This window comes from Eleutherodactylus coqui, chromosome 1 (assembly GCF_035609145.1).
Source record: "Eleutherodactylus coqui strain aEleCoq1 chromosome 1, aEleCoq1.hap1, whole genome shotgun sequence".
Classification (NCBI taxonomy): Eukaryota; Metazoa; Chordata; class Amphibia; order Anura; family Eleutherodactylidae; genus Eleutherodactylus; species Eleutherodactylus coqui.
The window spans coordinates 469,989,786-470,016,126 of record NC_089837.1 but is presented as its reverse complement, the minus strand read 5'-3'; the positions used below and the strand labels follow the sequence as shown (position 1 = coordinate 470,016,126).

Below are 26,341 nucleotides of genomic sequence, written 5' to 3'. Positions count from 1 at the left end.
CAATTCCTAAATGATTTAATTTTTTTTAATGAAATGGAAAAATATCTCACTTTCACCTTGATATGTGTTCTATGTTCTATTCTGTATATGACATTTCCAAATCATTACGTTCTTTTTTCTTTACATTTCTTTACATTTTAAACAGCGTCCCAACTTTTGGAGAATTGGAGTTGTAATATAGTGTCCTGATATAGTGCCTTTCATTACTCAGTCCTTGAATGCAAACATCAAAATATAAACAAACATGAAGAGTTCATGCAGAATTATTGTACATGTTATGTGACTCGGAGATTCCGTGAAAGCTGATGAAAACAGCACTATGGTGGAATTCCCAGATGCAAACAAACTGGGCCATTCACTTGTATTGTGAAATGGACACAACATGTAATCTATGACCTGGCAGCAAGTTCTGACTGTTGCTTTTGGGGTAGGAAACCTATTTTTTAAGTACCGTGTCAGGGAATTATTACAGGTCCCAGTTCAGGACCCTCATTTATTAAGCAGGGAGGAGAGGTACTACAAAGAGTGCCTACCTCTCTGGAGGACCCAGAATGTCTATACATTCTAGCGCTGAAGCTCTGCTGGGGCCTTGGTGTTTGTTATGACAGATGATGTCACCAGAAGTCAGGTGACCAATGCAGCAATTAGAGGCTGCTCTGCTGGGGCCCGGTGTTTGTTATAACAGATGATGTCACCAGAAGTCAGGTGACCAATGCAGCAATTAGAGGCTGCTCCGCTGGGGCCCCGGTGTTTGTTATAACAGATGATGTCACCAGAAGTCAGGTGACCAATGCAGCAATTAGAGGCTGCTCTGCTGGGGCCCGGTGTTTGTTATAACAGATGATGTCACCAGAAGTCAGGTGACCAATGCAGCAATTAGAGGCTGCACCGCTGGGGTCCCGGTGTTTGTTATGACAGATGATGTCACCAGAAGTCAGGTGACCAATGCAGCAATTAGAGGCTGCTCGGCTGGGGCCCCAGTGTTTGTTATGACAGATGATGTCACCAGAAGTCAGGTGACCCATGCAGCAATTAGAGGCTGCATCGTCACTACTCATTCTCCTGGCATTACGTTGCTTGGGATGTGAGCACTGATACTAGGAGAACGAGCAGTGACTAGACAGCTTTTGATTAGCTGCATTGGTTACCTGACTATCATCTGTCACAGCAAACACCGAGACCATAGTGGGGCTGCAGTGCTGGATCACAGCAGCAGGGAACAGGTAAGTACTGCTCCTCTTCTTAGTTTAGCACAGGGGTAATGTTGTTGAGTAACAGAACAACCCCTTTAAATATAACTCAAAGATAAATATTTGGACACTACCAAATATGGTAGCATATAGGCCCCCATAAACATTAGTCTATAGTCTTCCAAATCCATCGATTTTGGCAGGAACGGTCAACTCTTGTCTGTTTATGAGGGTTTCCTGACTGTCCCTGCGACAGATGATTTCAACGCCCTTATCAGTTTGTCTCCTAAGGAGATAAGCCAGAGCTTTCTGTCTGTGGCTTTCTCCACTGTCCCCATTTAAGACACATGGCCAAACCAAGCATTCATGTGTATGGGGGAAACAAGAGAAATATGAGAGGGTAAGTAACTCTACATGCACCTATACACATGTAGTAAGAGACAAGCCTGAAGACACTGGTACACAAGTAGTAATGTGACATTGACAAATAACGAGCTGCTCTGTACTCCTAAAGCTTAGCACATCAGAAGCGGCCATGTCTTATAAGCGATAAGTGTTTACTGACAGAAGAAGCGAGAAAACAAGACCTCTTTACAGTAGAGATTAAAGGTGATGCCTCGGTGAAGACAACACCTTTCATATCGCATCCGCCGCTGATCGCTAGCAAAGACATGATTTGCTGGGTTTCACTGATCAGACATTTACTGTATGTCAAATGTGGAATTACATGGCGGCCATTCGGAATCAGGCTGAAAAAGAGGGACCCCCTTTCATGATGTCCGTATGCCTAATAGGCCATATAGATAGATATGGGTTGTCTTCATGAGAACAGAAACAAAACGGGTCAATGGAAATGATAACATGAGCGTCTATGGTTGTGTTACATTTATATCTCTGTGTAGCACTTTTTGGACTTTTCCTATGTATCTAGTATATAGTGATTGTCTACGGTGATGGTATGATGGCATGTGAGCCGTATGTTTAGACCTGATTTTATCAAACCCAAGGAATATTGTATCAATAAGAGGATTCCGCATACGATGTTGCATCTGTATTTATCTGACATACTCCCTAACGAGCTCTTCTTTACCACCCATATCACGCAGTATTCTCCACACTCTTATCTTCAGTCTGGCCAATTTATAGTGCTTCTTGTAGGCAGCCTGCCTTATCTATGAAGACCTTGGAGGTGCTGATGTCTTTATCTGCAGGGAGAGACATCATATTGTTTGTAGCTTCACGTTTTCAAAACTCATTGGAGATGGTTATTAGTGCCACAGTTGGAGACTGCTTTGTGTCATTATTATGCCATCATTCAACAAGAAAACTAACATTATCAGTAACAGTTTTACCCAGTGGTTTCCCATTTAATGTGTAATGGTGACATGTTTCCTCTGCCCATGTGTACATTTATCAGAGTCAAACCTCATTTGCTATTTTTTTGCCCAAATCCCCAACTTATCCAGATCCATTTGCAACCACATTCTGTCCTCTCTCGTGTTAATTATTTTACATCGTTTTATATCATTTGCGCATATTGATATTTTACTGTACAATCCTTCTACCAGGTGAAAAAAACGTGATTGTTCTCAGAAAAGGCCGATTAGAACACGATTATCGCTCAAAATGCGTTCAAATGAATTTGCGCGATAATCGTTACGTGTAAATGCGAAGCTCTTTTGGGTACGATAGGAAGCCTGCCATCAGAAAGATGGCTAATAAATATAGATTTCACAGATGGGCAAAGAAACTCTTTTGTGTAAATGCGAAGCCATCGCGCGCTATTCATTCATTTATCGTTTAATGCTGAGTTTCAGCTTGCATAAAAATGGTCTTTAGTTCGTTTGCGTTTCGCTTCATTTAAATGATATTCGTTCAGTCTTTGAAAGACTGAACAACTTGAGGGGAGGGTTGATTGTTTGCTTTTCCAAAACACAAAGAGTACTTGTTTTCTCATGCTGGCAGAAGACAATGGCTTGTCTTCACTCTAATTGAAACCCTGCCAGCCAGAGATTTTTCGTATAAACACACACCCACCTGAGCAAACAACATATAGAGTTTACTTTCGCTAATGAGGGAAATGGAGAGGATTTCACACAATCATCTGTACATTTAAATGCTCAATATTTATATGCGAAAAAGTCATTAATTCGTTCAGTCTTTCGTTCATTCAAACGATAATCGTTATGTGTACATGGGGCCTAAGAGAGACAAAGTAACCTTGTAGATAGGGTACATTTTATTTGCTAACAAAAAGACATGCAAGCTTTCGAACCTACGTAGGATTCTTCCTCGGGCTTAATAGAATAGATCCAAAAAGCAAATATATATATATGTGTGTGTGTGTGTATATATGTATATATAGAAATATATATATATAGGCACAGACATGGTGTGATTAATTTGTGCTTAAAACAATACAATAACAGGATGAGTTAAGGGGGAAATAATTAGTCCACAAAGGGCTCCTGTCCATGGGCGATCTTGCATTGCGTTACTCGTGGCGATAATTCGGCCGCGAGTAACACAGTGCATGCTTTCCATAGCATTGCTATGGAAAGCGCAGCCCCCTGTCCATGAGCGGAGAATCATAGCGATTCTCCGCTCGACTCAAATCGAAGCATGAGAATAGGGCTGATCCCTCTACACTGTGACAGCCCTTCAGATATTTGTAGACCGCTATTAGGTCTCTTCTCAGCCTTCTTTCTTGCAAGCTAAACATTCCCAGATCCTTTCCTCGTGGATATGATTTGCAGACCGCTCACCATCTTGGTAACTCTTCTCTGAACTTGCTCCAGTTTGTCTATGTCTTTTACAAAGTGTGGTGTCCAGAACTGGACACAGTATTCCAGATGAGGTCTGACTTAGGCCCCCTGCACAGAGGGGGATAATTACCTTACATGATCTAGATTCTATGCTTCTCTTAATACATCCCAGAATTGTGTTTGCCTTTTTGGCTGCTGCATCACATTGTTGACTCATGTTCAGTCTATGATCTATTAGTATACCCAAGTCTTTTTCACATGTGCTGTTGCTTAGCCCAATTCCTCCCATTCTGGATGTGTTTTTTTCATTTTTCTTGCTCAGATGTAAGACTTTGCATTTCTCTTTGTTAAAGGGGTTGTCCCGCGCCGAAACGGGTTTTTTTTTTTTTCAACCCCCCCCCCGTTCGGCGCGAGACAACCCCGATGCAGGGAGGTAAAGAAAGCTCACCGGAGCGCTTACCTGAATCCCCGCGCTCCGGTGACTTCTCTACTCACCGCTGAAGATGGCCTCTTCCTCCGTGGACCGCAGCTCTTCTGTGCGGTCCACTGCCGATTCCAGCCTCCTGATTGGCTGGAATCGGCACGTGACGGGGCGGAGCTACACGGAGCTACACGGAGCCCCATAGAAGACTGCAGAAGACCCGGACTGCGCAAGCGCGGCTAATTTGGCCATCGGAGGGCGAAAATTAGTCGGCACCATGGAGACGAGGACGCCAGCAACGGAACAGGTAAGTATAAAACTTTTTATAACTTCTGCATGGCTCATAATTAATGCACAATGTACATTACAAAGTGCATTATTATGGCCATGCAGAAGTGTACAGACCCACTTGCTGCCTCGGGACAACCCCTTTAAATACCATTCTGTTAGTCACCGCTCACTGGTCAAGCTTTTCTTGATTTTTGAATACTCTCTTTCTCTTCCCTAGTGTTAGCTATCCCTCCTAGATTTTGTCATCTGCAAATTCGATCAGTTTCCCATCAATTCCCTCCTCCAGATCATTTATAAAAATGTTGAACAACACTGGGCCTAGGACAGAGCCTTGTGGTGCCCCACTTGGTACATTCTTCCACTTTGATGTGCAGCCATTTATGACCACTCTTTGAGTACTTAGTTTGAGGGTCTGGGTTCTGTATATAGGGAGTCTTATTTATTTAGACATAGCAGTGGGGATGGAGGTAGCCCAAGCACACGTGGAGCATAGCAGTCCTATCTTACCATAGCAGTTCTCCTTCTCATCGTAATGTGTGACTGTGCTTGCCTGGTTTTGGAAAAACAATTAGATTCAGGGTTTGTAGAAATTGCAGTTTTTAAATATAAAACACCAATTATACTTGTTTCAGGAACACTCAGAGGACCAAAGCAAAGAAAACAAGCACAAAGTGACCCTCTAGTTTTGGAACAATTCTGTCCTGCGACTGGAAGAAGAGGGGAGCATATCATCTGCAGTTTTTTCATGCTGTTCCCCCATCCGCTAGTTCCAGGTCCTGTTGTTAGCTGTCCAAGATGGCCAATGCAATCTTAAGACAACCCAATCCCCACAGTGCATTGGTAATGCTAGACTACCAATACACTATGCCTGCTATATGATTGGCCAGAGCTGCTCATGTGACCAGCAGTGGCCAATCAGAGAGCAGTGCACAGTGTGCATTGGGTAGTTGGAAAAATGCTGTAGCCTTCTTGAATGGCCAAACGGTTGGCATAGAAGGACTGTAGGTAATATAGCCCCCTCCACCACTCTTGTCAAGAAACCGGAGCGTCGCTTTAAGTGTTTGATGGCATAATGTTTTCGGTAATTATGAGGGTATCGGGAGTTCAAGAAAAGCTGCAGATTCTAGGATAACCCCTTTGAGCAAAAAAAAGCGCTTGTCTCAGGAAGTGTAGGAAGGGAAACTAATGGATGGGCAGATGATCTACTGGACCAATGACCACTGACTGACTGTCAGCATGTCGGTCAGCACCCGTTCCCTCCATATACATGGGCAGATTGTCTGTGCTACGGGGGCGATTGGTCGTTGACATGATAGATCGTCCCCATAGAGCGGTCAGCGTCCCCATACAGCCGACCACCTAGAACTATTACGGACATCTAAATGATAAGCCAACAAACAAGCGGTTGCTCATGTGCCGGCTGATCGTTGGTCCTGTACGCGGCCCAAAAGTGTTTGTAGGAACGTTCGAGCCCAATAATCCGCCGTGTGAAAGGACCTTTAAAAGGGACCTGTTTATTTGTAAATGCAAATAGAGATAAACTAGATAGCATCTGATTCTAGAACCTAATTAACTCTTTCAGGGGAGTGGCCAGTGAATTAGAGACGCTTATTTTAGTAAATACTCGTATTCTTTGCGCCTGGAGGTGAACATGAATTATGAAAGACATTTGCAGTTTTATCATTTTCCCTCCTGCAATGTCAGATCTGGCAAAAAAAAATGAAGCCCAACTAATGAGAACGCCTTATTTTGGAGCTTAATAGTATAGCTTTCTCAATGCCTCAGTATATGAAAATGCTTCCAGGCTTTATGGTCCATTAAGCAGATATTTACATAGTGCTTTTATTAGTCCTAACTGCATGTCGGCTTAATGTGCACAGTGACAAGCAAAAAGAGTAATTAGTGTAAATATTTTATGCCATTTGACGGGAAGCATGGCTTGTGCTGCCGCACACACTCCATGGTATCCTGCATCTCTCCTTCCTTGGCCACTGTAGTCACAGGGGAAGCGGAGTGACTGAGACGAGTGGCTGGCGGAGCTCCACCTTGCAGCGCTCTCATAGGCTTGCTAAGCAGGGTGAACGATGTGTTGCTATGGGTAGAAGTGGGGGATGCTGGTGGTTGACGGCTGGGTTACTCTGTGTCACTGCAAGCTGGTAGAATGCATGAGGCCTACTGGATGCAGTGGAGAGATCCTGCCTTACTCGTACCTACTACATGTGGAGCAGCGTGAGCCTCCCCTGCCTTCAGCTGGGCACATCCGAATTCATTGCACATATCAGCTGCTCCTAATGCACAACAACAGATACTTACTATTCTGACTTGAAACAACATTTCTATTTAGTATGTAGCAAAATAAAATAAATGTATATATATATATATACATACATACACACACTGTGTTAGGGTGAACGCCCACGGACGGAACCGCTACTCGTTTTCCGCGGGAATTCTGCAGCTTTTGGGTTCTATCGCACCTAATACAAGTAGCTTTCGGTCTGCCAGTGCTCACATGCGGAATTCTACCACGGACTTCTACGAGCAGGAAAAAAGCGGCAGATTCTATTTTCTGCGGATTTTTACGCGGCCAGAGGTCTCCATTATTATAGCATTAATGGAGAATGTGGAAATCCGCGATCACTCACAGGTACTTTTTTGTTTTTAATCGCGGTACTCCCGCGGCGTAAATCCGCGGGTGTATCCCGCATCACTCGTGGGCATGAGCCCTTAAGTGTACGCTGCAAAAAAAGCATGCAACAGCATAACAACTGTATACTTTTTTAAATTTATTTTTAGTTTTTAATCTGTAAAAAAAAAAATCACACTGGCATTTTTTCCACTAATCCAGTTTCATTAAGGCCTCATGTCCACTAGAAAAATTGCACATAGGGATCCATTGGCCATCTGCGGGCAATTAAATTGAAATTTGCACTCGCGGATGGCATTTTAATGGATTTGCATTTTCTCCCACACGTGAGAGAAAACGCAGCACGCTCCATTGTCTGCGGGTCTCCCGCAGGCTTCCATAGTAGCCTATGGAAGCCGTCCGGTCCCGCGGTACACCCGCAGCTGAATTTCTGCTCTCCGGCGCGGGAGCGCGGGAGAGCAGGAGTTCAAAAAGAAAAAAAAAGAGAGTGCACGGCTCATGCGCGCGGCACGCTGCCGGCGTGCCGAGCGCATCCGCCAAGCAGAGAGAAAGAAGATCTGGCCACGACTGACGGGAACCCACAGTGTCCGGACAGGTAAGAAAAATCTATTTTCAGGTCTCATGTCCCCGGAAAAGGAGGGTCCCGCTGCGGGATTCTGCATGGAGAATCCGCGCGGGCCTGAATTTCCTAGTGGACATGAGACCTAAAAATGGGCAGAAGTGAAAGCAAAAGCATCTGTAAGCTTTCCGCTTACATTAGTTGATCAGCATTTAAAAGGTGGTGGAGGCTCTTCAAGTCATGCCATATGAATCTAATTTTCTTCAGAATCACAGAATCAGAGAATCACTGACTGGGGTGATCAGGGAAATGTGGTGGATATAGTATATCTTGACGTTAGTAAAGCATTTCACAAAGTATCCCATACCATACTTATTGAAAAAATGACCCAATATGGGATTGACAAGGCAACTGTTAGGTGGATTCACAACTGTCCGAGTGATCGAACTCAGAGTGGTCATAATTAGCTGCACATCCAAATGGAAGAATGTATCAAGTGGGGAACCGCAAGGCTCTGTCCTAGGCTCAGTGTTGTTTTTATAAATGATGTGGAGGAGGGAATTGAGAGGAAATTGATCAAATTTGACGACGACACAAAGCAAGGAGAGATAGTTAACATTAGAGAAAAGAGAGGATTCAAAAAAATTTTGAAAAGCTTAAATAGTGAGCGGTGACTAACACAATGGTATTTAACAAGGAGAAGTAAAGTAAGATGCAAAGTAAAACATTTAGTAACTCTTCTCTGAACTTGCTCCAGTTTGTCTATGTCTTTTTAAAATTAGGGTGCCCAGAACTGGACACAGTATTCCAGATGAGGTCTGACTAAGGAAGAGTAGAGGGGGATAATGACCTCACATGACCTAGACTCTATGCTTCTCTTAGTACATCCCAGAATTGTGTTTGCTTTTTTTGCTACTGCATCACATTGTTGACTCATGTTCAGTCTATGATCTATTAGTATACCCAAGTCTTTTTCACATGTGCTGCTGCTTAGTCCAATTCCTCCCATTCTGTATGTGCTTTTTTCATTTTTCTTGCCCAGATGTAGGACTTTGCATTTCTCCTTGTTAAATGCCATTCTGTTAGTCGCTGCCCACTGTTCAAGCTTGTCCAGATCTTTTTGAATCGTCTCTCTTCTCTAGTGTTAGCCATCCCTCATAGTTTTTTGTTGTCGGCAAACTTGATCAGTTTCCCCACAATTCCCTCATTTTAAAGACGTATGCAATCATACAGCCATATGATTGGCTTTTTCAACAATAGACCTCCATTATAAGGTTGTCAAATTATCCATATGTAAAGTGTCAAAATTAATTAGACCTGAAAATATGAAAGAATAAACTGTAACATGGAATACTGACACAAAATTTGGTGATAACATCTGGATATACTTAAATAGATTGTTTTATGAAGACCACCGTTGTTCCTGTGGTCTATTAGAGCATACAGACACCATAGAGGGAGGCTTTCCACTTGGGGCCTCCTCTAGGAGCCAGATTGGAGGTCGTACGATCAACTCCTGGTCTGGTAGACTCAAACAGTACTTGTATTACATGGACAAACATTTATCTGAATGGTCACCATTGAATACTACATTTTCCCTGCAGTGGTCACAGCTTATAGCTGATCGCCCTGGTAGCCGCATTTTAATGCAGGTTGTCTTTGATGAGACAGCCCCTTTGACATCTTGCTTAAAAACACAATATACAAAGTTAGGGCTCGTTCAGATTGGCATTTGTGTCTGTTAATAATGTCTGTTGTTCTGCTCAGCTAAAGGAGCAAGACATGGAAAATAATGTTAGTGCTGTGGATTATAATGGCGTTGAATCAGTTTCAGTGGTAGTGTCTATCATTTTACCTGCTATTTTCTGCTATTTTAACCCTTTCCAATCCACTTTCTGATGACATTATGATTTAAGGCTGTCCAGCTCCGATGTTGGAAGACGTCTGTCCGGATTCTCTTACTGTATATTGCCAGCCTCTCTGCTGTCAGAGCCTATCCAACGTGTCACCTCATGCAGTACTGGCTTTAGCCAGCAGATAGCGCCATTGTATAACAGCAGAAAAAAAAAGGGTAAGCCCCCTAGGAAAACCAGGATACAAATTGGATTGAAAAGGGTTAATGGAATCTGCAATGAAGGCTCCAAAAGAAACATCTGAAGCAGATGTGAGTGGGCCTTACTGGTATTAAAGGGGTTGTACCAAAATCTAAAGTTATCCACAGGATAGGGCATAACCTTATGATCAATGGCGGTCTGACCACTATGACCCTCCAGAGAACAGGGGTCCCGACAGTCTCCACATGGATGAAACCCCGGTCGCACATATGTGTCATTGCTCCATTTATTTTAATGACAGCGCTAGAAATTGCCCAGCAAAACCTTATGCATAAGGCAATGTTTCCCAACTCCGGTCCTCAAGGCCCCCCAACAGGTCAGGTTTTCAGGATATCTCATAGTAAGAACACAATGTCTGAGGTGCTGACAATAATTATATACATAATAATTATATAATAATTATAACCTTTGCAATACTGAGGTAATCCGGATAACATGAGCTCTTGGGTTGCTTTGAGGGCTGGAGTTAGGAAACACTGGGATAGGGAATAACTTTAGATTTTAGTACAACCCCTTCAATGTAGAATGGTGAACCAGAGATATGTAGCATGAAGGAGCGTTTCCACTGTATGGAAGATTGATGTATGCTGGGTAGCTGAAGCTTAATTTTTCTGATATGAAGCTTCAAATCCCCTGCATAGTCTGGCCTGGTAATAGGTGACCTGTGGAGTCCAGGGATGTAAGTTTTATACTTACCTTCCCCATTGTTCCCCCGGCAGCAGCGCTGAAAGCCGCAGCTGAATGCATTGGGTGGCGCTGCTAAGTCCACTTGTCAGGACCGGCTGCTCGCGGGGCCTCCATGCCCACACTGCCGGCCCTGTTACCCAGGCTGCAGCTGTGTGGCGCAGGGGAGCCCTGGTTCTGGTAACACCCCCTGGCCGCCGTATTCCTCCTCCCTGCTGGGTTGCTAGGGATGCGGCGGGTGCGGCCCCGCGCCGTGTCATCGTCACCATGACAAGCAGGCACGCAGCCTTGGTCCCTGCTAGTCCTGCAGGGCAGGGGCGGGTTCGCCAGCGCCTCGGTGAGTGTATTCTGCTGCTATCAGACTCCCTGCTCAAAATCAGCTGCTGGGGCGGGAGCTCTGACAGCATTTAAACGCCTCCGTGTCTTCCAGCATTTGCCAGTGTTAGTTAGGTCTTCTGCTGCACTCGCATTTTTGGAATTGCCTGTCTCCCAGTTTTTGACTATTTGCTTGACCCAGACTTCGCCTGACCCTTTGTACCGCGTACCTCCCTGTTGCTGACCCGGATTGTCTGATGTACCTTTGTGTTTGTGTGTTCCAGTGTCTGTTTGTAGTCTGTTTGTTGAAGCGTGCCCCGCTTCCCTAGTGAGTTTAGGGACCGTCGCCCAGTTGTCGCCCTGGGGCTTAGCCCAGGGGGGCAAGTAGGTAGGGACAGGGGTTGCGGGTTGTTTTAGGGGCTTCCAGTATCCCGGACCCCAGTTCCCTGACACCGCCCATTCTAATTTTATAATAAGTGGACTACTTAGCAGCGCTGCTCAATACATTCAGCTGAGGCTTTCAGCACTGATACCGGGGGAACGACGGGGAAGGTAAGTATAAAACTTACATCCCTGGACTCCACTACTACCAGCCAATAAGCTTGGTTAATAGGGCTAAAAGTAGGTGACAGATTCCCTTTAAACCTAAAATAGTCCCTCATCACAGACATGGGCGGCAGGACTAAGATATGCCTCCAATGTCTGACGGCCATCCATGCAGCTGCCTCGAAAGTAACTGTGACATAAAGTGGCACTTCTTGCCAGCTGTCAACATTCGTTGCATAGAATATTGCTAAAAGAGCCCCTTTAAAAGCACAAACGTTGGACCTATTTTGCTTAAAAAATGGAAAAAGTTTTTCCGATGCGGCTATTCACTTTAGGAATGACGAGAACGGAAATGGCCCAAATGCTAATAAGTGTTAAGTGGAGTGCTTATAATGATAGTGGAGATCAAAGAACTTAGAGCCCATTCTAGAGCGATACAGGTAACGTTGACAATGCTGACAAACGCTGCTACAATAAATGAGTGTAAATCTTCTGGAAGCTTCGCAGGTACCTTTTAATCAATCTTACAGAGCACTTTAAGGCACATGAAACTTGCTAACATTTAACTTTTTGGAATAAGTTCAGAGTTGAAGAGTGTAATTTGGTCAGCTCCTATTTAATCTGCTGAGATCGTCAAAGGAGAAAGCACTCAGAGCAAATGGACTTAAAAGTTTTAATTTTTTTCTTCAGTCGTCTTTTTCAGCCACACATTACCCTGCGAGATCCTGGCCAGTTATTTGTAGACTTATTAAACTGGCTCATCTGTTGTGGGTGATGGAAATTATAGGTTTTTTTATAGAATTGTTGCCATGTACATATGGTCCGCTTCTTACATTCTGACGCCATTTGTTGGCCATAAAATTGAATAAATGCTTGAAAGATACCAATGTCCATTATTCTACCACAAGTAATTGGACACCTGAGCAAGAATCAAAAGTAGTATTGATTTACATAGATTAATACTGATTGGGGACTCCTTCAGCCCTAATGGAACTGGATACTTCCTACTAATGTATAATACATATGAGCTGGAATTTCCTTCCATTCATCCTGCAAATGTCTAGCAAGTTCTCTCAAAGAAAATATACATTGTTCATATTTCCCAACCTGATGTTCCAGTTTGTCCTGAAGATGTTCGTTAGGGTTGAGATCGGGACTCTGTGCAGGCCAGTCCAATTATGAGATCGGGACTCTGTGCAGAACAGTCTAATTGTGGAACATCCATATCCTCAAACCAACGTGAAACAGCGTTGGATTTGGAAGTATGGCTGACCATTCACAAAATATTGCCACATTGTTGGCAGCACATTATTGTCTAGGTACACCTCCGTGTTCATTGTTCTTGCCACTACAACCATGGACCGAGACCATGCCACGTAAAACATCCTCAAAAAATAACGGAACCTCCACCGTACTTAACTGTTGGCACAAGACACTCAGGAAAAAGGTGTTCCCCAGGCATCTGCCCCGTCCAGGGACCTCCATTGGATTTGAAGATAGGGTAGAGTGTTTCATCACTCCATAAAACGTTCTTCCATTGCTCAACTGTCCAATGCCGACGCTCCTCGCACAGCTGTACACGGGCCAATGCATCTTCTTTAAGAGAACTCGCCAGACATTTGCAGGATGAATGGAAAGAAATACCAGCTGAACTGTATCAGCTGTTTGTAGAAAGTATGTCATGCGGATTATCCAATGTCAGTAGGGCCAAAGGATCCCGATTAAGTATTAACTTTTGTAAATAAATACTACTTCTGATTCCTGGTGCCCAATTACGTTTAGTAGGGTAGTGTAGATCCTATGTAATGCCCTACATATTAACCCTTTCCAATCCACTGTCTGATGTCTGAAGACATTCTGATTGAAGGCTGTACAGCTCCAATGTTGGAAGATGTCCGGCAGGGTATTCTTACTGTATATTACTGGCTGCTCTGTTGTCTGGGGCCTCTCCAGCGTATCCTATACCGCAGTACTGGCTCTAGCCAGCAGATGGCGCCAGTGTATAATGGCAGAAAGAGAAAGCCCCCTAGCAAAACCCTGAATAAAAAAATTGGATTGCAAAGGGTTAATCATTATTTGTCTTCTTACATCCTGTTTTGAAGCATACATTCTCCATACATATCACTCGCACTGTACATCGATGTTTCTCCTATTCTTCCCGAAAGCTGTTTTCATATCTTGCAAGTGAAAGGATATGGCGTTCATAATTAAAGAAATATATTAAGCTTTTTGTCTTCGCTCTAAATGACTGCACGACTATTTAAAGCAGAGGAAAAAATATCACGCAAAGCCTATTTAGCAAGCAGGTTAGTGTTAAATTGAGACTTCTAGTGTTTCTATTTAGATACTAATTACTGCACTGTAATAGAATAAGTGCTTATCTAATTTAGTTAGTATATATGTTAATTAGCAATCAGATAAGTAGAGCCACTCATGGTATTTGGGGATAGAGCGTAGTGATGTGTACTCCAGCCCATTAGCTCAGTGGTTTGCTCTCGATTTGCCATTTCTAACCATACCGAATAAGCTTTCTAAGATGACTTTTTTTTTCTTTTTAGAAATTATATGTAATTGATATTGATCGGGAAAGATGCCCTTGGCCCAGTTATTGATTGGCATACTCATTTTAATTGGCACTGCATTTTACTCCATAGAAATAAACTCTCAAGTTGACCAAGATAAAAGAACTTTTAGGTTAGGCAAGACAAAATGATGAGGGTCATCTATATTAACCCTTTGCAATCCAATTTTGGATTCAGGGTTTTCTAGGGGGCTTTTTGTCTTTCTGCCATTATAGAATGGTGCCACCTGTTGGCTAGAGCCAGTACTGCGATATGGGATATGCTGGAGAGGCTCCCGACAACAGAGCGGCCAGTAATATACAGTAAGAATACCCTGCCGGATGTCTTCCGACATCGGAGCTGTACAGGCTTCAATCAGAATGTCTTCAGACGTCAGACAGTGGATTGGAAAGCGTTAAAGGAGCAGTAATAAAAACTCCTGTTTTAATGTAAAAAAAAACTTAACATTAAAGACATACAGTTCAGCTTCCGATTGGGGTCCTTGGGCCCACCAGATGGATGATCTCTTCTCTGTTCGGAACATGCACATGTCCACTTTTAACCCTTTCCAATCCACTGTCTGACGTCTGAAGACATTTTGATTGAAGCCTGTACAGCTCCAATGTCCGAAGACGTGTCTGGCAGGGTATTCTTACTGTATATTAGTGGCCGCTCTGTTGTCGAGAGCCTCTCCAGCATGTCCCATATCCCAGTACTGGCTCTAGCCAGCAGGTGGCACCATTGTTTAATGGCAGAAAGAGAAAGCCCCTTAGAAAACCCTGAATCCAAAATTGGATTGCAAAGGGTTAATTAAAGGGTTTTCTGATGTTTAAAAAATATTTGCCAATGGTTTGAAGACAATATGATTGATCACTTACTAGTGTGCTATCTGTAACCGAGATACCTCTGTAAGCTCGTCTCACATACAGCCATGCCGCAATGCTCCTGGTGCTTATCTCCTTCATGCGTAACGTCATGTACTTTCCCCATTCCTGTAGTACAGGACCCCATACATCACTTCCCTGCTATCTCCACTCATCCCTGGCTTTCCCCCTCCTTCCACTTCTTCTTCGGTGCTTGCTGCTTTGTCATTTTTTTTAGCTGGGCTCCATCAGGGCGCAGCTGTAATCTGTGATTACAATGTACCTACAGGGAGAAGGAAAACAGCACCCCCTGTCCAAAGGGATCTGTCGTACGATGGAACCCAATGGCACCGAATGGACCATATTGATTATAATGGGGTCCGTTTTGATTTTGCCGGAATGGACATGATGAAATAGCGCGGCTTACTGCGCTAATTTGTCCTGTCTTTTCGCAGAAATCACCTCCAATGCTGATGTGAACGAGCCTAAGAAAAATATTACTGCAGAGTTTTGATTGGTTATTATGGGCAAGAAGACCAGAATCGTATATCCAGAATAAGACATGAATTCCTTTTTCACAAAATACATCCTGTCAATCATATGTATATTAAAGCAATTATATTAAATATATTTTAGCTGTTGTGGCTAGAAGCCCATCTGGTAGTTGGGATCATTATACTGCATTGCAATTGCTTCTACTGCATTGGAGACTTTTTGACAGGGAGGCCTCAAGTATCAAAACTGTCTCTGAGCAAAAGTTTCTTTATTGTTCATAACAAGCAAACAATCAAAGTTCAGTTCTTGTTTTCCCAGTGCAGGATAGACTATTAAATCTGCATTCCAGTTTCTATGGACTATATATGCAACCATTATAAGTCTTGAATAATAAGCAGAAAACATCTTCTAATACAACCTCAATTTCCAAAAAGTTGGAACGCTGTGTAAAATATAAATAGATGTAAAGAAAAAGAGTGCCATGATTTGGAAATCTCATCTAACCATATTTTATTCACAGGAGAACATAGAATACATGTCAGAAGTTGAAAGTGGGACATTTTAGAAATTGATGGCAGCAACACATCTCAAAAAAAGTTTGGACAGAGTTAATAAAAGTACTAATGAAAGAAATGTACTAAGTAAAACCAGCTGACAATCAGTTTTCTACTAAGTCACATAACTGTGTATAAAAAAAGCATGTTAGAGAGGCAGAGTATCTCAGGAGGAAAGATGGTTAGGGGTCCACCAATATGTGAAAAACTGTGTCTAAAAATTATCGAACAATTTCAGAAAAATGTTCCTCAATGTAAAATTGCGAAAACGTTGAATATCTCACCATGTTCAATACCTAATATCATCAAAAAATTCAGAGAATCTGGAGAAATCATGTGCAAAAAGGATCAGGCCAACAGTCAATATTGGATGTTCGAGATCTACGGGCCCTGCAGAATCACTGCACTAAAAACCATCATTGTCTGGGAACACAGTTTGATGCGCAAACCACAAATGTAAGTTAAAGCTGTATCATACAAAGAAGAAGCCATATATCAATGCAATCCAGAAACGCCGGCATCTTCTCTGGGCCAAAGCTAATTTAAAATGGACTGAAGCAAAATGGAAAACTGTTTCGTAGTAAGATGAATCAAAATGTTAATTTTTGGGGGGAAACACAGATGTTGTGTCCTGTGGACTCAAGAGGAGAGGGACCACCCAGCTTGTTATCAGCGCACAGTTCAAAAGCCTTCAACTCTGTTGGGGTTGCATTTGTGTCTATGGCATAAAGTATCAACAGTTCCGAAGAGCGGTGCAGCTCATTGGAACTGCTGCCGACGGGTGCCGGTTGTTACGGCACTCTGCCCCCCGAGCGCCAGTTGGGGTGCCCTGATCTCCCGCACCCCCACTGTCCCTGCCTACTTGCCTCGGCCCTGGCTAACCCCAGGCGGACAACTGGACGGCGGTCCCTGCCCTGGCTAGGGACCTGGCGACTGACAAGCAGGAACCTACCTAATGGGGGGAACAGAGTGCCGACAGAGGAGGCAGATGAATCAGACCAACAAAACATACAAGGCTGGAGATGGAACTCACAGGCAAACTGGCAGGGTGCTGGATAGCAACTAGTGCTGACTGGGCCAGACTAGATTAGAGGCAAACAGAACCAACCAAAACAGACTGAGTAACAGGGGACCAGAGGGAGCTGACCGACAACTAGGGACTGACTGAGGAGAACCGCAGACAGACTGGCTAGGTGCATACAGAACCAATAACTGGCAATGAGCTCAGTTCACTGCCAGTCTTTTAACCACAAGGTTCCGCCCAGGGGCGGAGAGTGGGAGGAGGCAACTCCACCCACTGCTGTATAAGAAACACAGAGGAGTGCGGGCGGCACCCTACGGGCGGGCACGCCCACGCCGCCGCCCACTGGCCAACCCAAGCTGCTGGGATGACCTCGACACAGGGCTCCAGGCTGCTGGAGCCGACGCCGGAGCGACGCGCGCCGACCGCGGGACCCCATGCCGCACTGTATGGTAACACCGGTTGTAAGAAACAGACGGCACCTAACGCTCAGGGGGCCCGTACAGTGTCCCGCGATAAGACCGTGGGACGCTGTGTGGTTAGGGACCTCCTGAAAGGCCCCAGGGCTGCCTATGCAGAGTGCCTATCAGGCGCACGGCTTGATAGGCGCTCTGCATAGGCAGCCCTAGGGCCTTTCAGAAGGCCCCCGGCTGCCTATCAACCGCACAGTGTCCCACGATCTGACCGGACAGGCTTCTCAGGCTTCATAGAAGCCTGTCCGGTCCCTGCGCAGTATGATGTAATGCCACAGCATTACATCATACTGTGCAGGACAGATAGTTCACATCTTGCGAAGTTCGTAACTCGAACGTTCGCAAGTAGGGGACTATCTGTATGACAAAGAAGACTATTGAGCAGCTAGAATCCTACATCACACAAGAATGGAACAACAGTCCTTTACCAAAAAAGCAATTGGTCTCCTCACTTCTAAGATGTTTACAGACTGTTGTAAAAAGAAGAGGGGATGCTACACAAAAGGTAGACACGGCCCTGTCCCAACTTTTTTGAGATGTGTTGCTGCCATCACTTTCTAAAATTAGTTAATTTTTTGGGAATGAAATGGAAAAATGTCTCACTTCCCGCTTCTGATATGTGTTCCATGTTTCACTGTGAATAAAATATGGTTATATGAGATTTCCAAATCATTGCTTATCTTTACATTTCTTTACATTTTACACAACGTCCCAACTTTCAGGGGAATTGAGGTTGTACAAAGTAACATATTTTATACATTTCTGTCATAATACTTTTTTTTAGCTACATTCTATTTGAGTAATATATAAGGTCATTATTCAAAATCCATCTCCAGAAGGTTCCAAGTTTTAGTAACATTTTCTTAAACAATTACATACTCAGGCCTACTGCACACAGGCATAATAGAACTCTGTGCAAGCTCCAAGTTGTAATATAGCACCCATAGAAACCTATGGAGCCATAACGTGTTCTAGAATTAAAGTGGGGAAAGGTTATGCCATGCTCCATATCTGTATTATGAAGGCACCATACAGAGTTACCATATAATAATCTTTATATAGCGCTTACAAGACAGTTACCTGAAGTAATCAATTGATGGAGACAGTAGGGGTGAGGGTCCTGCTCCAACGAGCTTACATACTACAGATAATGGGGTGATACAGAAGGTAAAGGGGCTGGAGATGTGCACGGTATGGCGGGGTGGAGAGTGAGTGATGCTATACACATAGACAATAATCAAATTGGGCCGTATAGTGGCTGAGTTGGTGTGACTGCAGATGGTCGTTGATGGTGGCTAGCAGGGATTGCAGTCAGTAGGTCAGGGAGCATGTTATCAGGCAGAGTACAGAGGGGATTGGTTTAGGAGATGTGGTATGCCTCCCTGAAGAGGTGCGTTTTTAGAGCACGCCTGAAATTTTGTGTGTCAGTGATTGCCCAGATAGCTTTTGGTAGGACATTCCAGAGGATTGGTGCTGCTCTGGAGAAGTCTTGGAGGCAGGAATGACAGGTTCAAATTAAAGGGGCATTTAGTCTGATTTCGTTAGCAGAGCGGAGGGTGCGGGCTGGGTGGTGAATTGAGATAAGGGAAGCAATGTAGTGCGGGACCGTGCTATGGAGGGCTTTATGGATGAGGGTGGTGAGTATTGAATTCTGTATTTGACAAGCAGCCAGTGCAGTGACTGGCACAGGGCAGAGGCGTCAGAGTAGCCGAGTCTGGTGCCGATTAGCAGCGAATTGCAATAATTGAGCCGAGAGTGGATGAGGGCAACAGTGAGTGTTTTTAGCGTGTCCATGGTGAGAAAAGGGCGGATTCTTGTGATGTTCTTTAGGTGCAAGTGACATGCTTGGACCAGAGATTGGATGTAGGGAGTAAAGGAGAGATTGGAGTTGAATATAACCCTAAGACAGCAGGCGTGCTGGGACTTATGGTGGTTCCACACACTGAGATGGAGATGTCAGGATGAGGTTGGTTAGTAGAGAGCGGAAACAGGAGAAGGTCAGTTTTTGAGAGGTTCACTTTTAGGTAGAGGACATAGTAGTAGAGACAGCGGACAGACAGTCAGTGGTGTTCTGGAGACTGTTGCTGTTATATCACAGGAAGAGGTGTATAACTAGGTGTCATCAGCATAGAGATGGTACTGAAAGCCAAATCTCCTGATGGTTTTTCCAATAGGGGCTGTGTAGATGGAGAAGAGGAGAGGGCTGAGGACCGGGCCCTGGGGGAGCCCAACAGCAAGGGGAAGAGGAGGGGAGGTAGAGCCAGAAAAAGGGACACTGAAGGAGCGGATAGGTAGGAGAAGAACCAGGAGAGAGCAGTGTCCTTTAGTCCAATGGAACGAAGAATACTGAGAAGGAGTTTATGGTCAACAGTGTCAAATGCTGCAAAGAGATCAAGGAGAATCAGTAGGGAGTAGTCGCCCCTCTATTTGGCATGCTGCGAATTGCCGGCCACGAGCGGAGAATCACAATGATTCTCTGCTCGTGGACATGGGGCCGGCACTTTCCATAGCAATGCTATGGAAAGCTTCAGACATCGTGATTCGCTGGCAATTTACCGCCGGTGAAATCACGCCCATGGGCAGGGGGCCTAAGCAGAGCTGAGGAGCACAGTGTTTCAGCACTTCATTGGGAGAAAGAGACCTGTACCTGTTGATAGGAGGGAGAGGATAAGCAGATATTAATTTATGCCATGTTTAACTGCATAAAAGTACACTTGATCCCGGTCACACTTATGGCTGTACAGAGTACTTTAAGGGGTTGTACGGTTTTACGGGATTAGAAAAACATTATTGCTTTCTTCCAAGAACAGTTCTGCGCCTTTCCAAAGATTCTGTGCGGTATTGCAGCACTGTTGAATTCATCGGAGCTAGGCTGCAATGCCAGACATAACCTATGGACAAATGTGGCGCTGTTACTGAAAGAAAGCAGCCTCAGATTCCTGCTAGATACAGGAATTTGCATGCATGTCAGGACCAGCTGTGCTTATTGTGCATTTATACTGCTAGACAAATAGGCCACTAGATAAGAGGATAGGGGCCAAAAAAAACCCAGATCCTTTTAACCCTCTCCAATCCACTGTCTGACATCTAAAGACATTATGATTTAAGGCTGCACAGCTCCGATGTTGAAAGACGCCCGTTGGGGTTCTCTTACTGTATACTGCCAGCCTCTCTGCTGTCGGAGCCTATCCAACGTGTCACCTCATGTAGTACTGGCTTTAGCCAGCATATTTACATGAGCGTATATCGGCTAGCATTTTCACGGATGGCCAATATACGCTTCCATCTAAGTAGTTCCCCCTTTCCCCCTCAAGGCTCTCTGCCTCTCTCCTCCGCTCCGCCCCCATCCCGCCCACACCCATTGCAAACTGCTGCAGATTTTATTGCAGATTTCGATGAGTATCTGCAGCAGATTTCACCCTTTCAATTGAAGCAATGAAGTCTGCTGCTGATCCACGGCGAGGTCCGCTACAAAAACAATCACCGCTGTTGTGCATTTCTATGCAGTGTCTACCACTGAAATTATTGAAACCGTGGGAAATGACCCTAAAATGGAAATAAATGCATCAGTTCTACTTCAGCTTGCAAAAAAAATCCTAATTCTGTTAAAAACAGACCCGTTTTAAATGGACTTAAAACACACATGTGAATTCACCATAAAAGGCTACAAAAAAAAATCTCTTTTTACTGAACTTTTGTCTGAAACCATTTTTAAACACAGAAAAGGCTAATTTTTAGTGGCGAGAATTTTATTCTATATATACTTTGAAGTCCGGCAATCTTCTGCATGGGCTTGAACTAGATCTCAACGCCAGCCATTTCTAAAGCCCCTTTTTACATGATTATTGTGTAAATCGCTCGTGTAGCCAGCGGAGGTTCACAGTGGCTACATATTCTGATTCCCATCCGCTATGCTATAAGGGAAAGATGAACCAGTGGACTATGGTGGTTGAGGTGTTCAGTGCAGAACAGAAGAAGGCAGAGAACTTGGGATAGCAGAAACTAGAAATTTACTGACAATTTGGTAAGTTTGCGGTCAGTCTCTACCACAAATCACAGTACTTCACAGTTTCTCCAGTTGGACGGCTGCACACGAAAGAGCCGGATTCCACATGCGGGAGCCCACATACCTTCTCTTTTCTGTATTGCAGATGATCGCGGACGCTTGCCGTAAGTCATACGCAGCACAGATTTTTTTTTTGTTTCTCCCATGCCATGGCTAGGCAATGATATGGGTACCCGTGGCCTATCTACAATGTCAGTTGAAGTCAATGGAAGCCATCCGTGCGGATTCACGAATGATGGCCTGTTTGGGCCGCCTGCACATGGACTGATTTTTTTGCTGTGGAATACCATCCATAGCATGCTATGGGAAATCCTGCACTCTTGTGGAAACCAGTTGTGGTTTCCACGAACGTAGAAAAAAACACAGCATGCTCAATGGAAGCCGTCCGACCCGGGGCCCCGTCCACATTGCGGACAGGTCATGGATTACGCACCATCGCCTAGCGACGGCGTGGGATACATAAACATTTGAAAAAAAATCTATATTGCGCATGACTGACGGAGGCTCGCCGCGACCATCTGCAATACAGATGGAGAGGAAAAGAGACAGGTACGCGCAGAGGCGTAACTTGAAGCTTCTGGGCCCCAATACAAAACCTGTAACGGGGCCCCCAACTATAACTCTTTATTAATAGTACTGGGCTCCCTATATGGAGAAGAGGGGCCTTATGGCCCCCTAAGGCTCCTGGGCTCGGGTGCAACCGCATCCCCTGCATCCTCTATAGTTATGCCTCTGGGTACGCGCAAACACTGACTGCTGTCAAGGTCAGATTCCGCTGCTGGCTCCCGCATGTGGAATCCGGCTCTGCTCTGTGCAGGCATCGTTATGCTTTATTTACGCGGGTGTTTTATCGCGCCGGTTTTGCCGCAATAAAACACCAGCCGTAAATCGCGACCATCTGAAGCTTTGGAATCCAATTCATTTGTTTAGATGAGCGTTTTTTTTTTTGGGGGGGGGGGGGGGGGTAAAAAATGCCGGAATGCGCATTGTGTGCGCTATTTTTTCCGCTTTTACGCTGTCCGGTCTACGGAATATGGCGGCCTGTCCCATAGACTTCTTGGGAGCTGCCGGAAAGGGAAGGTGGGAGGAAGTTTAGCAGCGGCTTCCCTTTCCCTCCCCCTCTCCGTCCCTTGCCGGCTGCATGAGCGACAGGCAGTCGCAACCAAGTCGCGGCTGCATCTCTTGTTTTTTTGCCCATTCAGATGGCTGCGGCTGCAGCGCATATACGCGCATTTATCTCTGCTAAACTCCCTCCCCTTCTCCGCCCCTTGTCGGCTGCCGGCAAAGGGAGGGGGCGGGACAAGGCAGGACATTAGCACACTAGCTCCTGCCCCCTCCCCTTGCTGGCAGCCAGCAAGGAGCAGAGAGGAGCCGGGAGTTTAACATGCTAGCTCCTACCCCATCCCCTCCCTTTGTCGGCAGCTGGCAAGACGCGGAGAAGGGAGTTCAGCAGGGCTAAACTCTCTCCCCTTTCCCGATGGCATTCTACGCTGCGGCATATATGCGCCGCAGACTCGGCCGCCTGAAAATCACAGCTAAAAATCGCATCACCTGTGTGAAGGAACCCTTACTGTGATCGGAGGCGGGCTGAAATAATCCCCGGCCCGCTCTACCTGCAGTCATTGAGCGATGATCTGTATAAAGGCCCTAAAGTGCCCGACAGTCATCCCGACAGGGCTTAAAAAAGTGATTGACAAAATCATTTTCAACATGGCTATGTACATCACATGACATCGCTGCTAAGCATCATTGAAAGAATATCCTACTGTAGTCGGCACTATTTACTTCATGTTCTACAGAATGGTAACATCCCTCAATTAATTGTACGACGTGAACAATATTGCAAGTAGTCATGGCAAGCGCTGCCAAATCCGTACCCCAGAGATCTGGCAAGAGAAGCTGGTATTTTTACCCTATATACATTGATACACCCTCCTCCAGACTTGTTTGCTTTCTACTTTTGCAGCTCCTCTCCAGAAAGCTACGTGAGGACAGCATAGTAAGAACCAAAACCCAAGCCTGCAGGATCTGTTTGTACCTTCGGCATATTTGTGTATGATCTGTGTTTGCCACTGAGCTGCAGAAATCAATTACTGCAATACCTTGTTAGCAGCTTGTTATCCGGCTGTCATTGCTGAAGGAAGGTACAGGTGGGCAGCCTACGTGAGGTTATTGTGCACTTTCATTATGCGCCGTCATGCCAGTGACAGTGTTTAAGAACCTCTTTTGCCTTTGAATTCTTATGCCGCGCATTTTTTATGTAAGTCGTAGAGACATCAACTCACAACAGGTCACCACTGAGATAACAATGGAGTCCTGTCTTCATTTTTTTTTTTTTTTCCCCTCAAGCATACTTGCTTTGGATGAAGGGAATACAAAGCCTTAAAAAATCCTCTCGATTGTTGGTGACCCGGGGGCTAGTGCGTGGCTTTGATGTTACGGAAATAGTCTTGCCATCGCATGGAAGAAATGGCTAAAGATGAATGGCAAGAGAATGTATGAAGACAGTGAGGTGCTGCCGTGAATGACATTTCTTATCGGCGGCCACGTTCGACTAGCGCATCTTATTTCAGTCACCGGCTATACGGGTCAAATATAGATTAAGACGTATTTGAAATCTGCCTAGATACGACGTTCGAAATGACATCATCTACGTCTTGGATCTTCTCCAACGGTTCATCATTTGACTTGAGAGCCTCCGATGTCTAATGAGAGATAATCTGATCTATTCTATAATCCCAATAGTTTGGATTGCTCGTAAAATAATTGTTGGACACAGTCCAGCTGAGCAAATATCTTGGTTAATTGACCGAGAACTTCCCGTGTGTCGAAAATGCTAACGGTAATTGAATTGGGTTAATCTACTGTGTTGCAATTCCGTTGTTGTAGGGTGAAGGATCTGATGTTGAAGTATATTTTTGCTCACTTTGACTACCCTTGGCTTCTTTTAGCTAATTATATTCCCTCATCGCCATTAGACAAGGGTTTCCAAAATTCTTGTCCATGAGTTGTGTCTGGTAGAGCAACTCAACTTCACTCAGATGCAATACCAGACATAGCCCATGGATCAAAGTTGAACTGTTTTTGGAAAAAAAGAGGACAACCCCGTTAAAGGCTATGGACACCTTTTGGAAGGGCAAAACTTTTTTACGTGAATGGGCTGAAAAAAATTTTGGCCTCGATTAAAAATTTTGCACGGTTTGTCTTCTGCACACCATCATCTGTACAGCTGGCACATCCACATTGCAGATGAAGAACACTGTGGACAGGTAGCAGGTGTCTACAGGGCTCACCGCCTGGCCATCTATATTGCTTTGAGCAGAAAGGGTGGGCGTGTTGGTTTTGATGGGGATTTGAACCTTGGATCTTCTCATTACAAGGCAGAGCTACTGACCACTGGGCTGCCACTAACACTACTGCCACCTCCACTGTTTTTCAAGTGGGCCAAATTAGAGAACCTGATTATTACTCCAATTGACTTTAATGGTATCGGAAGTCCTGAATCACAATTATTTTTTTTTTAATCGAATCAGGATTATTTTAGTGATCGCTCTACACTAGTCATACATTAGCTGGCAAGAAGGTGAGGAGAGGAGAAATAAGGGCTAAAAATGGAGTGTCAGTCCAGCACACTGACGGATCCCCTATAGAGACTTTGTATATAGGCACCGCAGGCTAATCCTATGATATATAGAAGCTGTGGAAGACAAACAGTACAACATTTTTAATTAAACCCTAGTGCAAAAATATTTGTCAGACCAAAATAAGTGAAAAGTAAAAAATGAGATGAGCGAGCATACTCGCTAAGGACAATTACTCGATCGAGCACTGTCCTTAGCGAGTATCTCCCCGCTCGGAAGAAAAGATTCGGGTGTCGGCGAGGGTGAGAGGTGAGTTGCGGCAGTCAGCAGAGGGGAGCGAGGGGAAGAGAGGGAGAGAGAGATCTCCCCTCCGTTCCTCCCTGCTCTCCCCCGCCGCTCCCCACCTGCAGCCGTAGCTTTTCTTCCGAATGGGCAGGTACACACTTAGGGCAATGCTCGATCGAGTAATTGCCCTTAGCGAGTATGCTCGCTCATCTCTAGTTGAGAACCTTTAAGAGAACCCCTAGCCTAGAACATATAAGGATTGCTTGGTGAGCATCTGTATACTGGACAGGTTCTATAATAAACATTACATTATGTCCTGTGGAGTTACCATTATGTACCTTTTTTAAAGTATTTTTTTATTCTGCTTTTTTCCCAGGGAGAACTGCTGAGTCCATGCCGCTGTGACGGGTCTGTGCGCTGCACGCATCAGCCTTGCCTAATACGATGGATTAGTGAGCGGGGATCCTGGAGCTGTGAGCTGTGTTATTTCAAATATCATGTCCTAGCTATCAGTACTAAGAACCCCCTCCAGGTAAGACGGATTCTTTCATGCAAAATACAAGACTTTTTTTTTGTGATGGCATGATAATAACACTTGCAATGCTCTGTTGTACTTCTGGCATATATGCTTCTAAACTCTCCAGATGCTTAGCTCCGACATATGCAACTATATAACTGTATAATGTTCATATCTGTTGGTGAAATAAAATGTATATCCCATGTTACATACTGACCACATGTACGCTGAATAGATGCTTTCTTGGCTATGTCCTCTGCATGAGAATACATACAGTGGTACGTACATTGCAAATACAACGTGAAGATAGCTTTAACCCCTTTAGTGGCATGCCCAGAAAATCTCCGGGGCTTGCTGCATTGACCATGTAGTTAAACCTCGGAAGATTTCCGT

At 44.6% G+C, this 26,341-nt stretch overlaps 1 protein-coding gene across 1 annotated transcript in view; it reads left to right on the top strand.

Annotated features, from left to right (window-relative positions):
• MARCHF9 (membrane associated ring-CH-type finger 9) overlaps positions 1–26,341 on the top strand; it is a 218,654-nt gene that overhangs the window by 141,801 nt on the left and 50,512 nt on the right. Inside the window, exon 3 of the mRNA XM_066584393.1 lies at positions 25,808–25,963. Coding sequence (XP_066440490.1) covers positions 25,808–25,963 — 156 coding nt within the window. The remainder of the gene's footprint in view (positions 1–25,807; positions 25,964–26,341) is intronic.